Consider the following 12,444-nt stretch of genomic DNA (forward strand, 5'->3'; position numbering starts at 1 on the left):
ATTTCATCTCAGGTCACGATCTCATGGTTGAGAGATTGAGCCCTGTGTGTGGCTCTGTGCTGACAGCAGGGAGCCTGCTTGGGATTCTCTCTCTCCCTCTCTCTGCCCCTCCCCCGCTTCTCTCTCTCTCTCTCTCTCTCTCTCTCTCTCTCTCTCTCAAAATAGACACTTAAAAAGAAAAGAAACTATTACAAATGATATTGTCAGGAAATTCACAAGAAGTTCAGGATAAGAAGGTGGTGAGGAAATTGGATCAGGACAAATTAACTAAGTAGATTTATAACTATGCGCAATAAGCCTTGAACGAATGGTCCACTCGGTACAGTGGTTGGATGATTTATATGGCTCCTATGAATTCTAGTCTTGACACATGTGAAGTATGTAAGGAGACTTTTAAATTAAATAGCTGTGATAAGATAATAGTAACATGTAGGGAGTATGTCACAGTCTTCTCCACTGCCTACTACTCACCCCATTCTCTGAGGAGGAAACGGACAAGAAGAAGGCAGGGGAAAGGACAGAGGATGGATTCTCCAGCACTGGAACTGAAGGCAAACAACATTCCCTCAGGATAAGAGACAAGAGCTCAAGGTCCTGGAGCCTGACATAATAGAGATGAGAATGAGCAGAGACAGAGAAGTTGGGGAATCCAAGATGAAGGAATAAGACATTTTTATTGGCATAGCTGACAAAGAGGGTTCTGGTGGTTCAGGGCCCTAGGGAATACAGGTCAAAACAGAAGTTCCTATGGATCAACTATTTGGACTCTATTAAAAACCAAAAAGAAATGTGTATGAAGATCAAAATCCCTTTTAGGCTTATGCACTCAATGAGATACCACACCCATCATCACGAAAGAGGTAAGGCCATTACCTTTGTTTTCAGCCAAGAATTCTGAGAGCCTAAACAATTGTGACTGTACTCACTAACACGCTAATTCTGGAGATATTTGCTGTTTGGTAAAATTAGTAGTAGTGTTATCTTCTTGCTGAAACTGGCAGTTTTCTTTCCTGGTTTAAACGGTCATTTCTTGCCACAGCCTTGATTAAGTTATTCCCATTATGTCACAGATGGCCTCACATTTCAAACTTAAATATCCTCTCGAGCCTTTTCTATACATTTTGCACATTTTTATACTTACTCTTCTGATCTATTTTTAAATTTTTTTTTTATTTTTTAAGTAACCTCTACTCCTAACATGGGGCTCAAACTCACGACCCTGAGATCAAGGGTCTCATACTCTACTGACTGAGCCAGCATTTCTGATCTATTTTATACTCAGAACAATCTATTGTTCATAACAGAGAATATTTAAATTGATGCAGTAAGATTGAACAAAAACTGATCTCACCAAAGTTCTGACAGATTGCTGTCAGCCTGCTCTGCAGAGAGCATTTTAGGAGCACTCTTTGAAGACTAATAAGGCAGATTGATGGAGAAATGGGTCAGAAAGCATTCTGATTTCCTTTTTTCAGCTTTATGAAAACCATTAAAGTAACTTTTAAAGTAGAAAAATAAACATCTTAATCCTACTCCCCAAACACAAGTTCCATATTTTTCACATTGCCTTCTAGTTTTTCTTTCCTTCCTTCTTTCTTTCTTTTCTTTCCTTTCTTTCTTTCTTTTTTTCTTTCTTTCTCCTTCCTTCTTTATTCTTTCTTTCTTTTACATATTTTAAGCGTAATGAACCTACAATTATATGTTTGTTTTCCCACTTGATACTATAGTATAATTTTTTCAGATTTTTACTTTCTTTTTTTATTATTTCCTTATTAATTTCTATTATTTAAAAATAATTTTATAATTATTATTTTTATAATTTTATATTTTATATATTTTATATATTTTACATTTTATAATTTTATAATTATTTTAATTTAATAATTATTATTTATGATTTTTTAAATTATTTCCTTAATAATTTCCTTATTATTGAACAGTAGCTATGTCTACCTAATGTTGCTCGAGATAATTATTAACCCCTGGTAAATACAATTTAATAGCCATAAGAAAAATGAATGAGTTATAATAATTTTCTGTAATCGCAATAATTGATTCAAAGCCGTGGTAACTTTCAACTTTATAACAGGATTACTTTGTATATCACATCTGTCACCCGCTTTTCAGGGCTATTGCTCACTCTGAAGCATACTGCCTGAGTGGTAGCCTGGGTCAGTAGATCAGCAAGAGCCCTCAGAAAGTAGGGCTGCCTGGGTTCGAAGCCTGGCTTTGCCATTTACTTCCTGTTTCAGTTTAGTAAGTTATTTAATGTCTTTGCATCTCAGTTTCCTCCTCTGCAAGATGGGATTAAACTGTAGTGCCTGAGTGGCTCAGTTGGTTAAGTTTCCAACTTTGGCTCAGGTCACGATCTCACCATTCATGGGTCCAAGCCCTGCTTTGGGCTCTGTGCTGACAGCTCTGAGCCTGGAGCCTACTTTAAATTCTCTGTCTCCCTTGCTCTCTGCCTCTCCCCCGCCCCCCCCCCCTCAAAAATAAACAAAAATTTTAAAAAGATGTAAGATGGCAATAATGATAATACCTACTCTACATTATTATTTTAGGATTACATGATATTATAACACACTCAATAAATTCCACCTATCACTGTTGTTATAGTAACATCTGCAATTTTGAGCATTTGCCCTTGTGACTTATTAATGGTTATGATGGAATAGATCCTCAGTCAGACATGCAGCTGTATGAAAATGAAGTAGTTTCAGTGCATCTGTGTGTTTTATCTGATATAATTTCATAAGTATATACATGGGTTAAAAAAACATTCAAAATCATCTCTTTGAAAGAATAATAAACATAAGGAACTTGTCTATCCATGGAATGATGGCATTAGTTCAAATATGTAAGTTTTTAAACTCACCCAACTCAAGTCAACTGACCAAGTTCTTTTACAAATGTGTATCACACAACTCTATATGGAAGAAAAATAGTTGAGGTGCCTCACACTGTTCCCTCAAATAAGTGTCTTGTGGGCCATTTAACTTTTCTTTTCTATCGGACCAAACCAAATGTGTTCTGAAATAAGTAATGGGAACACAACTGCACCTATCTCATAAGACTGTTTTGAGGAATAAATGAGTGACTTTTCATTCAGTAGAATAGTGCCTGAATATGATTTAAGTTCTATGCTTGCTAATAAAGTGAAGTAATAAAAGAACAAATCATCCCAACGTGCTGAGACACTTCTTAGTATTTGCATGATGTAACTGATTATTTGTTTCATATGGAGATTATATGGAGGAATTTTTTTTTTTTTACTTATATGGAGACTTTTGTCATTTCTAAGTTTTACAAATAGTACTGCAAATGAGCACCTTCGTGCAGGCAATTATGTGCTTTTCTTCTTTTGAAATATTTCCTTTCGGATAAAATCCAGGAGTGGGGTATGCTGGAGCAGTTTCAAGAAGAAGCAGTTTAGTTCTGATGAGGAAGTTTTGCAGGAAGTGGGCAGGAAGGAAGAGAGCTAGGGTTTGGGCATTGCTGGAGATGGCAAGGTCAGAACTGCCAAGAGGTGGAGGGCTCTCCCAACAGGCTGAGGTGCTGCTGGGTGTTAGTAGAGAGGCAAAAACAGGATGGTGTGGGGAAAAGAATAATGGGCTGGAATCTGATGAAGTCACTTTTAGATCCATCTATACCTCTTCTTTGAAATGAAAAGTTGTTTTGTCACCATAGTAAGCCTTTCCCAGTATTAGGGTCTAGAAGTCCTTTATTTTTCAAACATCAATGAAATACCTTACACACACGAAGATCTGTGTTCAGAATTAGGGATGCAACAATGAGTAAAATAAAATAAATACCTTCAAGTAATTACATAAGACAATTTTATTTTTTATTTATTTATTTTAAGCTTATTTATTTATTTTTTTTGGGGGGGGGAGGTGCAGAGAGAGAGGGAGGGAGAGAATTCCAAGCAAGCCCTGCACTGTCAGTGCAGAGCAAAACATGGGGCTCGAACGCGCAAGCCCCATGAGATCATGACCTGAGCCAAAATCAAGAGTCGGGCACACAACTGACTGAGACACCCAGGCGCCCCTCATGAGACAATCTTAAAGGTAAATTCAAAGCATAGTGAACTAAAGTGATGGACAGATACAGAAAATAATAGAGGTATGGGGTGCCTGGCTGGTTCAGTTGGTAGAGCATGTGACTCTTGATCTCAGGGTTGTGAGTTCAAGCCCCACATGGGTGTGGAACCTACTTAAAATAAAGATAGCAGGGAAGAAAGGAAGGAAGGAAGGAAGGAAGGAAAGAAGGAAGGAAGAAAGAAAGGAAGGACAGACGGAAGGAAGAGAAAAAGAGAAAAGAGAAAGAAAGAAAGAAAGAAAGAAAGAAAGAAAGAAAGAAAGAAAGAAAGAAAGAAAAAATTATAGAGACGTGATAGGAGTGGGAGAGCACTCATCCCAGCATTGAGGATAGGCCTTGGTGGAAGGGAAGACACTTTTCCTAGAGGTAATGGCAGAGTGGAGTCTTGAAGGATGAGTTGGAGTTAAGCTGACAATAGGGAGAGTGAAGAGAATTCTGGGGAGAAGAGATAGCATGGAGCAAAGGGCTGGTGGAAATAGAAGGGTGCCTTCAGAGGACCAGCAGTTCTTTTTCCTTAGGGAATCAAAAGCAGGACAGGTGGCCTGAGATGTGGCTATGGAGGTAGCCAAGGTCCTTGGACATCACTGTCAAGAGTTTGAGTTTTCTTTGTACCACTGTACTCAAGGATGGCTTTGGATATATTCTAGCTTCCAGTGGCAGCCAAGAATGGGCCTTGATTTACCCATTCCCTTACTTTTCTTTCCCTGTGAGGCTCACAGCACCTTGCTTGTAAGGTCAAAGCTAGAGTGACCACTAGCTGTCGCTATCGAACAGATCTAACCAAAAGCCAATGGTGTAGATGCCCGAGCCCCGCCTCGCCTCCTGTAAGGTCTGCTCAACCGCCCTAAGCAGTGATTCAGAGAAGGCACGCTGTGAAGGAAGTCGTGGTAGCTCTTGCCGACCCGGCGCCACCTGCGGGGAAGAAATTGTGGTGAAGTGCCCTACACCACGAACTGTCAGTCCCTGGGTGGCGCTGCCACCCTGATGGCAAAAACGCAGGCTTGTGAAAAGGAAAAGTCTGGTTAGGGTGGCCTGGCTCTTTGTTCTTGGGGTGGGGTAGCTTTTCAAGCTCTCTGTTACAGAGTTCAGGGTGCCACGAGACTGTTCAAGGACAGTGTGAGGGAGGTCCCAAAGCATGCCAACCCAACGGTCCCAGGGCAGCCAATCACAACACAGACCCTAGCACCTCTGGCCTCGTGGTCTTTCAGACCTCAGCTCTCGTCAGGGTGGATCTTTTGAAACCCTCTGGTTACTGATCCTATGACTTGCCAATGTGCCCTCACCTTTGGCTTCTGTTCTGTATCCTCTTTCCCAGAAACTCCTATCTCCAAAGCCTCCCCAACTAAAGCGGTTTATTCATCTGGCACTTTCCTATTTTTTAAGAATTCATTTCCCCACCCTCCCTCCTCTGGCTTTACCTTTTGCTCTAGGTTCTCGTCCTCACCCCAAGTGTTCTGGATCTGTGCAGAGTTCTGCTTCTTCCGACGTTTTTTGCCTGTGGGCACTAGGGTTCTGTTTTATTTTTTTGAAAATTCTCTTTTTCTCATCTGCCTTTTTTTTCACATTTGCCCTGTTTCCATCCGTTTCCCCTCCCCTCTCCTTAAAAACTAGGGAATTTAGACACATTCTAAGTCTAACTAGAAAACGTGTAAGACTAACAACTAGAGAAGTTAGGTTAAAAATTGCTGAGTGGGGAGGATCTAGCATGTAAGGGATATCCTGATTTTCCCGAGCGGTCTCCATGAACTGGTGACTGCCTGGGGGGTGGGATGGAGATCTAGGGGTGCTGAGATGTTGACAACAAAGCAGAGTTGCTAGAGACATCGTGAGACATCATGAGCACTGTATCAAGGTGGCAAATATGTTTTTCTATTCCCTTCATACTGCAAATTACTTTGGTTTGAATATTTCCCTGGAGAAATTAAGGGATGATTCTGGGACTTGATTAGCATATGTTGCCCAGTGCTCTAGGCAGGGCACTAATGGATAAGAATGAGGGTCCTTGACAAATTCCCTGGACAGCAGGCAGTGTGAGCCGGTGGGAGGGATAGATTCTACCCTACATGTGGTCCCCTGAGAGGGGAATGGGGCTCTCCAGGAGCCACAGGTGCCTGCTGATGCTCTAACCAAGGGCTGGCTAGAAGCATAACATATGCTGACTTCTTTCTCTAACACAGCTTTAGAGCCATGGTCTCCAGCATGTCAGAGGAACCGCTGGATATGGAGAGATGTTCGAATTTCTATTTATGTTTTATCTTATCTTTTGAAGATTTCTGTTTTTGTATATGTTTTATGTTAGTAAATACTACATGCATATATTATGTAATAGTCACTGTATATCTGTTAGAAATATACATGCCTAATCATTTTTTAATAACAAAGTATGTGATCAAAAGTTTTGGCGACCGCTGCTCTGGAGAAACTTTGAAGCCATGGACTCTGGGGGTGGTCTGAGATGCTGGCCCAGAGCAGTCCAGCCAAGGAGAAAGGCCCAGCCTATGTGGACGGACATGGTGGTGAGGTGGAAATTAATTGTCCCTGAGAGGGAACTCTCCAGGAACAATGTGAGTCATTGCCTCTGGGGTCACCTCAGGGCTCCCTGCTACTTCTTTTCTAGGGTCTTTCATTATACTCTTTACTAAGGAGAGGGGATCATAGTTTTTCAAAGTGAAGTTTGGAGAGGGAAGAGCCTGGGATGTTTTTCAGCATGGAGGGAGCTGGAACTAATGAGACCTTGCAGGTGGTCAGTGGGACTGGGTCCTGTCACCATGGTTAGGAACCTGGCATCTTAGAAACTATGTCCTTCTTCTCTGACTCTAGGTTTCTTTGTTTCTGTCGTGATTTATGTTTGTGACAAACACTTCTTGGTGCCTAACAGAACCCCAGTTTTGTTTGGGGTGAAAATGCACTCAGCTGAAAGCTCCATTTCTCAGCCTCTCTTGAAGGGAGAGGTGATCACATGACATGACTCTGGCCCACAGGATGGGAGCTGAAGTCCTGGATGGGGCTTCCCAGTTTGCTCTGTATCAGGGCTCAGATACCGCTGGTCTGCATTTGCTGTCCTTCACCTTTTCCTTTCCTGAAACCCAGCACGGAGCTGAGGTAGAGCAGGTGTCTTGTGCCCCCACAGTCACAAGGAGGAGGGTGGTTAGCTGAGTGGAGGAAAGACAGAAGGAATCCAACTCCCAGAAGCCCTGGTCTGCCCCTCCTAGATTTTTGGTAACTGGTGGAAAAGTAATTTCTACTTGATTGAGCCACTGTCAGTGGGTTTTTCTGTTACTTCCAGGGGAATTCAATGCTAGCGGACATGAAGGTCATCTTTGGGACTCGCACACAATTAAGGCTGTTGACTTCATGCAAAGTCAACATGAACTTGAGTTCAAGAATATGAGCATCCCTTGTCTTTGGGAGCTCTTGATCCCCCACCCTCTCCAACAATGGTAGAAACAAACTGTTCTGTTACTTTCAAGTCCTTGGAGGAGGAGAGAGGCATTGAGCTAGGCCTTTAAGAATAACTAATTCTGTCAGAATGTGGAATGTGAAAGTCAGGGTGGTTGCTGGAGCAGGCTGTACAGGTTTGAGAGAGCCCACGGTGTGTTCCTGTTCTGTTACACATTCAGTGAGATGACCTGGTGGCTTAAAAAAATCGACTATGCTGAGAATGTTTACATCAAGAAAGCAGGCAAAAAAAAAAAAGGGGGGGGTGGGGTGGGGGGGGGAAGCAGGCAAATGTTTTGAATCAGGGCTTGCTTTCTTTTTCTTTCTCTCTCTTTTCCTGGACTGCCAGTTAAACATTTACCAACACACCCTTGGAAAGACCAAAGGTTTAGTTTATTAGTTACATAAATATTGTTACATAGCTTCTTGTTTTCCCCAGGCCATAAATCAGCAGAATCAGAGAGCAGCTGATTTATATGAAACATAGGCTGAAGTCTTAATGTGTCTTTGGGCCTAAGGAGAATCTTAAAAGTTTAGGCTAAAGGCAAAACTAATTTTAAGCTGACTCTGGCTGTACATTTACCATTTGATCATGCTCCTGTCTCAGCATTCACCTCTTCCCTTCCTAATCATCCTCTCGCCCTCATCCTGTCACAAACCTGGCTCCTTGCCCCATTTGTGTCACCTGCAGACGCACCTGACCCAGGGACTGGCACGACAGCATATCACTTGCATCCAGACACTTCATGATCTTCTCTGATTCAGCACAGGTGTGCATGTGTACATGTGTATGCTGCTGTATGGTCAGAAATCTGTCTTCACATTTCGGATCTATTTTCTTGCACACTGTTGCAGTCAAGTCTTTCCTGCTCCCTTACACTGAGCATAGTCTGGGAAGAATCTCTTTCTAAGAAAAGCCCAGCCACATTCACCCTCAGATCTAGCTCCTTGTTCATGTGGCCGGCAGGCTTAATGGGTTCTAGTCTGTTATGCTGCCTGGTCATTTAGATGAAGAGATGAGAAAGGGAAATTTTCCCTGTGCTTCCAAGTCTTGTGTCCTAGCATCACTTATCATGGAAGCCCTACATTTGGGGATGTTGATATATCCCATCTGTCACCCTAGGACATTCTCCATCCTTTCCTATCCTGCTCTGCGCATGAGGAAAGCTGTGTGGTTATATCATCTGCTGCTCCCTTACTCCTCTGTTTAGCTAATAGAAAATATTAACAAGAAATCAGAGGGAGGGAAGAGAGTGAAGCGAGGGTGTTTGTCCCTCCAGATCCTTCCTGTGTGGTCCTGGGTGTGCTGGTGGCATCCCTTAACTGAATGTCATAGCTCCTGTTCTGTGATGCTCTCCAAACAGTTTCTCTCTCTGGGCTCTCTATAATGGTTCTCTCTTCTTGTCCCTAAGGTGGGGCTAGCCCTGAGATACTACTTACTTGATCCCTTGTGATTGCCCTATAACCTTGTCCACACTTTTGTCAATAATCTCATTTTTATTAAAGTCTACTAAAATTAGGGGTGTCTGGGTGGCTTAGTCAGTTAAACATCTTATTCTTGGTCTCAGCTCAGGTCTTGATCTCAAGGTCATGAGTTCAAACCCCATGAGTTCACGCCCCATACTGTGCTGGGCGTGAAGCTTACTTTAAAAAATAAAGTCTACTAAAATTATCTAATTTGCTATCTCTTACCTGTTGGACACCTAACCAATAAAAGGCTTTGCTGAATTGTTAATATAGCTGATTTCTGTTTCCTATTTGGTTGTAGTTAGGTGATGCCTGGCAAATGTTTGGTAAATATCTGTTGACTTAATAAATTATTAAATGAGTGGCAGGATCAAACTCCACTTCTTCCTCTCCAGACTTATAGTACACAGTTGAAAGTTCACATGTAAAGTGTAGACACTTGATGCAGTCTGAGAGCACTAAAGTATGTTGGTTCTGTGGCTCAAGTTTCCAGGGACTTCCGCTTCCATGGGTTTGCCCTAGTGATTTATACCCACCCTGGTTTCCTCCTTCCCAGAGGAACAATATAAAATAATATAAAGACTATCTGAAATATACAATATGGTATGGATGTGATGTCTTTTAAATGAAGAGTAGGGTGATTTCTTCAACTCAAGAACAGAGAAAATGTTCAGGCCACAAGATAAGATATGAACACTGAAAAATTTCACTTGTATAGGTTTTAAAGGAACCACACCGAATGAACCTATAGCTACAAATTATGAATTTATATAGTAGATATGACCTTTATTATAATTAATGTTTTAATTATCATAATATTATTACATATGAGGTAAACTTGATAGAACTACCTTTTAATTATACCTATGGTTATCAATTTCATGACTGCAGGTTGCAGTGGCTCATGACATTCATTATAATTACATTTCCACTGTGCAAGTGTTAGAGGAACTCCTTCAAGCCGTGACATGTGATGTTTCCAACTCTCTGGGACCCTCACTTATGTCTCCAGGGAGATGCCTTCATGGATGGAGCTCAGATAAATGTCAGGAAGAACAGTCCCAAGCTCTCTTACCATGATCCACCTTAAGGAAGTGCTTAGTTGATTATAAACTTGTCCAAACTATAACTTCTTAAGGAGAAGAATTCCAGAATCTTCCTCCCTGGATTTCCCAGCAGGAGAGCTGTCCAGACTGAGTTGTCATAGTACACTTCCTCTTGGCGCAGAGCTCCCCCTTTGATGATCTCCAGGGCACATTCTTCCTTTGGAGATGCCTCCATGTTGACTATTCCAGAAATGGCCTTCATGGCTGTGTCTGCAGAATGACAATAGAAGAGTGGGGTTGTCCAAGACTAGTAGAGTCTACATGATGGAAATTCTGCAGATAGCCACAGCTTCGCTGTTAGGGACTGTTTGCCAGGGTTTGCTCTACAAGACCCTGTGGGCCCTATCAGAAGACCGGGTATATGTAGGGCCTGCTGGGCAAAGAGAGGCTTAGAGTTAATGTGGGCTCTGTCTTCCTAGATGAAGATTTGTGGGGAGTGCTGTTAGAGGTGATTAATTGAGAGATTTAAATCATGTCTCTCTCTTGGGTGTTTTGGTTGAGGTGAGGGAGTAATAAAGGGCAGTAGAATGAGGATAGAAGTTATATCAAGACCCAGTAGCTAATGGAAAGTGTCAGTGGGCAAAGCAGAGTGCTGTATGATAACGCTTTACTAACTTGTAAGAGGAAGAGATGGACAAGAATCCAGGCCTTTGCTTTCTGTCCACAGTAGCCACTTTTATTTGGAAGGAAAGTTACCTTATCTTCTCTAAATTTTTATACCCTTCCTGCACAGTTTCTTTCTCTCTTTCTATCTTTGTTTCCCTGTGTGTCTTAATCTCTCTTGTTCTACAACTACTACTCAATTTACTCAATTACTCTTTTTTTTTAAGTTTATTTATTTTGAGGGAGAAAGAGAGGGAGAGAGATTGTGAGCAGAAGAGGGGCAGAGAGAGAGGGAGAGAGAGAATTCCAAGCAGGCTCCATGCTGTCCATGTGGAGTCCCACATGGGGCTCAAACCCACGAACCATGAGATTATGACCCGAGCCGAAATCAAGATTCAGGTGCTTAACTGACTGAACTGCTCAAGTGCCCCTCAATTACTCTTTAAATAAGGTTTTTGTATTGAACCTATTTTAGATAAATTTGCATTTGGATTACAGACAAATTGTAAAAATTGTGCAGAGTATTCCCTTATATCCTTCACTCTCCTTCTCCTAACTATAACATTACACATAACCTCTGTACAATTGTCAAGGTACAATATAATTGGGACAATTTTACTAACTAAAATATAGACCTTATTTTTTTCACTAATATCCTTTTTATGTTCCAGGATCTTAGCTAGGATTACACTTAGTAGTAATTTCTTCTTATTTTCTCTCCAAACTGACAGTTCTGCATTCTTTCTTTGTCCCTCATGGCCTTGATACTTTTGAAGAATATTGATCAATTGTTTTATAGAATGTCCCTCAATTTGGGTTTGTCTATTTTTATCTCTTTTTTTAAAGGAAAGATTTTAGGGGTGCCTGGGTGGCTCAAGTTGGTTAAGTGGCCGACTTCGGCTCGGGTCATGATCTTGCGGTCCGTGAGTTCGAGCCCTGCGTTGGGCTCTGTGCTGACAGCTCAGAGCCTGGAGCCTGTTTCAGATTCTGTGTCTCCCTCTCTCTGACCCTCCCCCGTTCATGCTCTGTCTCTCTCTGTCTCAAAAATAAATAAACGTTAAAAAAAATTAAAAAAAAAGAAAAGATTTTATTTTTAAGTAATCTCTACGCCCAACATGGGGCTCAAATTTACAACTCCCAGATTAAGAGTCACATGCTCTACTGACTGAGATGGCCAGTGACTCTGTCCATTTTTCTATGATGATTGGAGTCAGGTTATACATTTCTGACAAGTATATCACAAAAATGATGCTGTGTCTTTCCCAGTGCATCACATCAAAGGGTTCATGAGGGGCGCCTGTCTGGCTTAGTCAACAGAGCATGAGACTCTTGATCTCGAGGTTGTTAAGTTTGAGCCCCACACTGGATGTAGAGATTACTTACTAAAAAAAAAAAAAAAGGTTGGTGGCTCAGTCAATTGAGTGTCTGAGTTCGGCTCAGTTCATGGTCTCACGGTTCATGAGTTTGAGCCCTGCATTGGACTTGCTGCTGTCAGCACAGATCCTGCTTCAGGTCATCTGTCTCCCTCTCTCTGCCCCTCCCCTGCTTGTACTCTCTCTCTAAAAATTAAATAAACGTTAAAAAAATTAAGAAAAAAAGATTCATGATGTTGATATGTCTTATTACTAGTAATATTATTAAGAATAACAAACTTGTATTCAATAAGCCTCAAATGGGAAAGTAATGGCCGTTGAGTGTCCCTGAGGAAAAAAAGTGTTCAGAATAGGGTCAG

At 41.4% G+C, this 12,444-nt stretch overlaps 2 protein-coding genes across 6 annotated transcripts in view; one reads left to right on the plus strand and one right to left on the minus strand.

Annotated features, from left to right (window-relative positions):
* LAMB3 (laminin subunit beta 3) overlaps positions 1 to 12,444 on the plus strand; it is a 163,138-nt gene that overhangs the window by 26,602 nt on the left and 124,092 nt on the right. The window lies entirely within an intron of this gene.
* The window catches only part of HSD11B1 (hydroxysteroid 11-beta dehydrogenase 1), a 45,039-nt gene continuing 42,363 nt past the window's right edge, over positions 9,769 to 12,444 (minus strand). For 4 of the 5 annotated variants that reach the window (XM_042925921.1, XM_042925919.1, XM_042925920.1 and 1 more), the window contains exon 7: positions 9,769 to 10,319. In XM_042925921.1, the coding sequence (XP_042781855.1) occupies positions 10,102 to 10,319 (218 nt within the window). In that variant the 3' untranslated portion in view covers positions 9,769 to 10,101. Of the gene's footprint in view, positions 10,320 to 10,356; positions 10,480 to 12,444 lie in introns of those variants that run through there. The other variant, XM_042925923.1, reaches the window with a different exon arrangement.

This window comes from Panthera leo, chromosome F3 (assembly GCF_018350215.1).
Source record: "Panthera leo isolate Ple1 chromosome F3, P.leo_Ple1_pat1.1, whole genome shotgun sequence".
NCBI classification, from domain to species: domain Eukaryota; kingdom Metazoa; phylum Chordata; class Mammalia; order Carnivora; family Felidae; genus Panthera; species Panthera leo.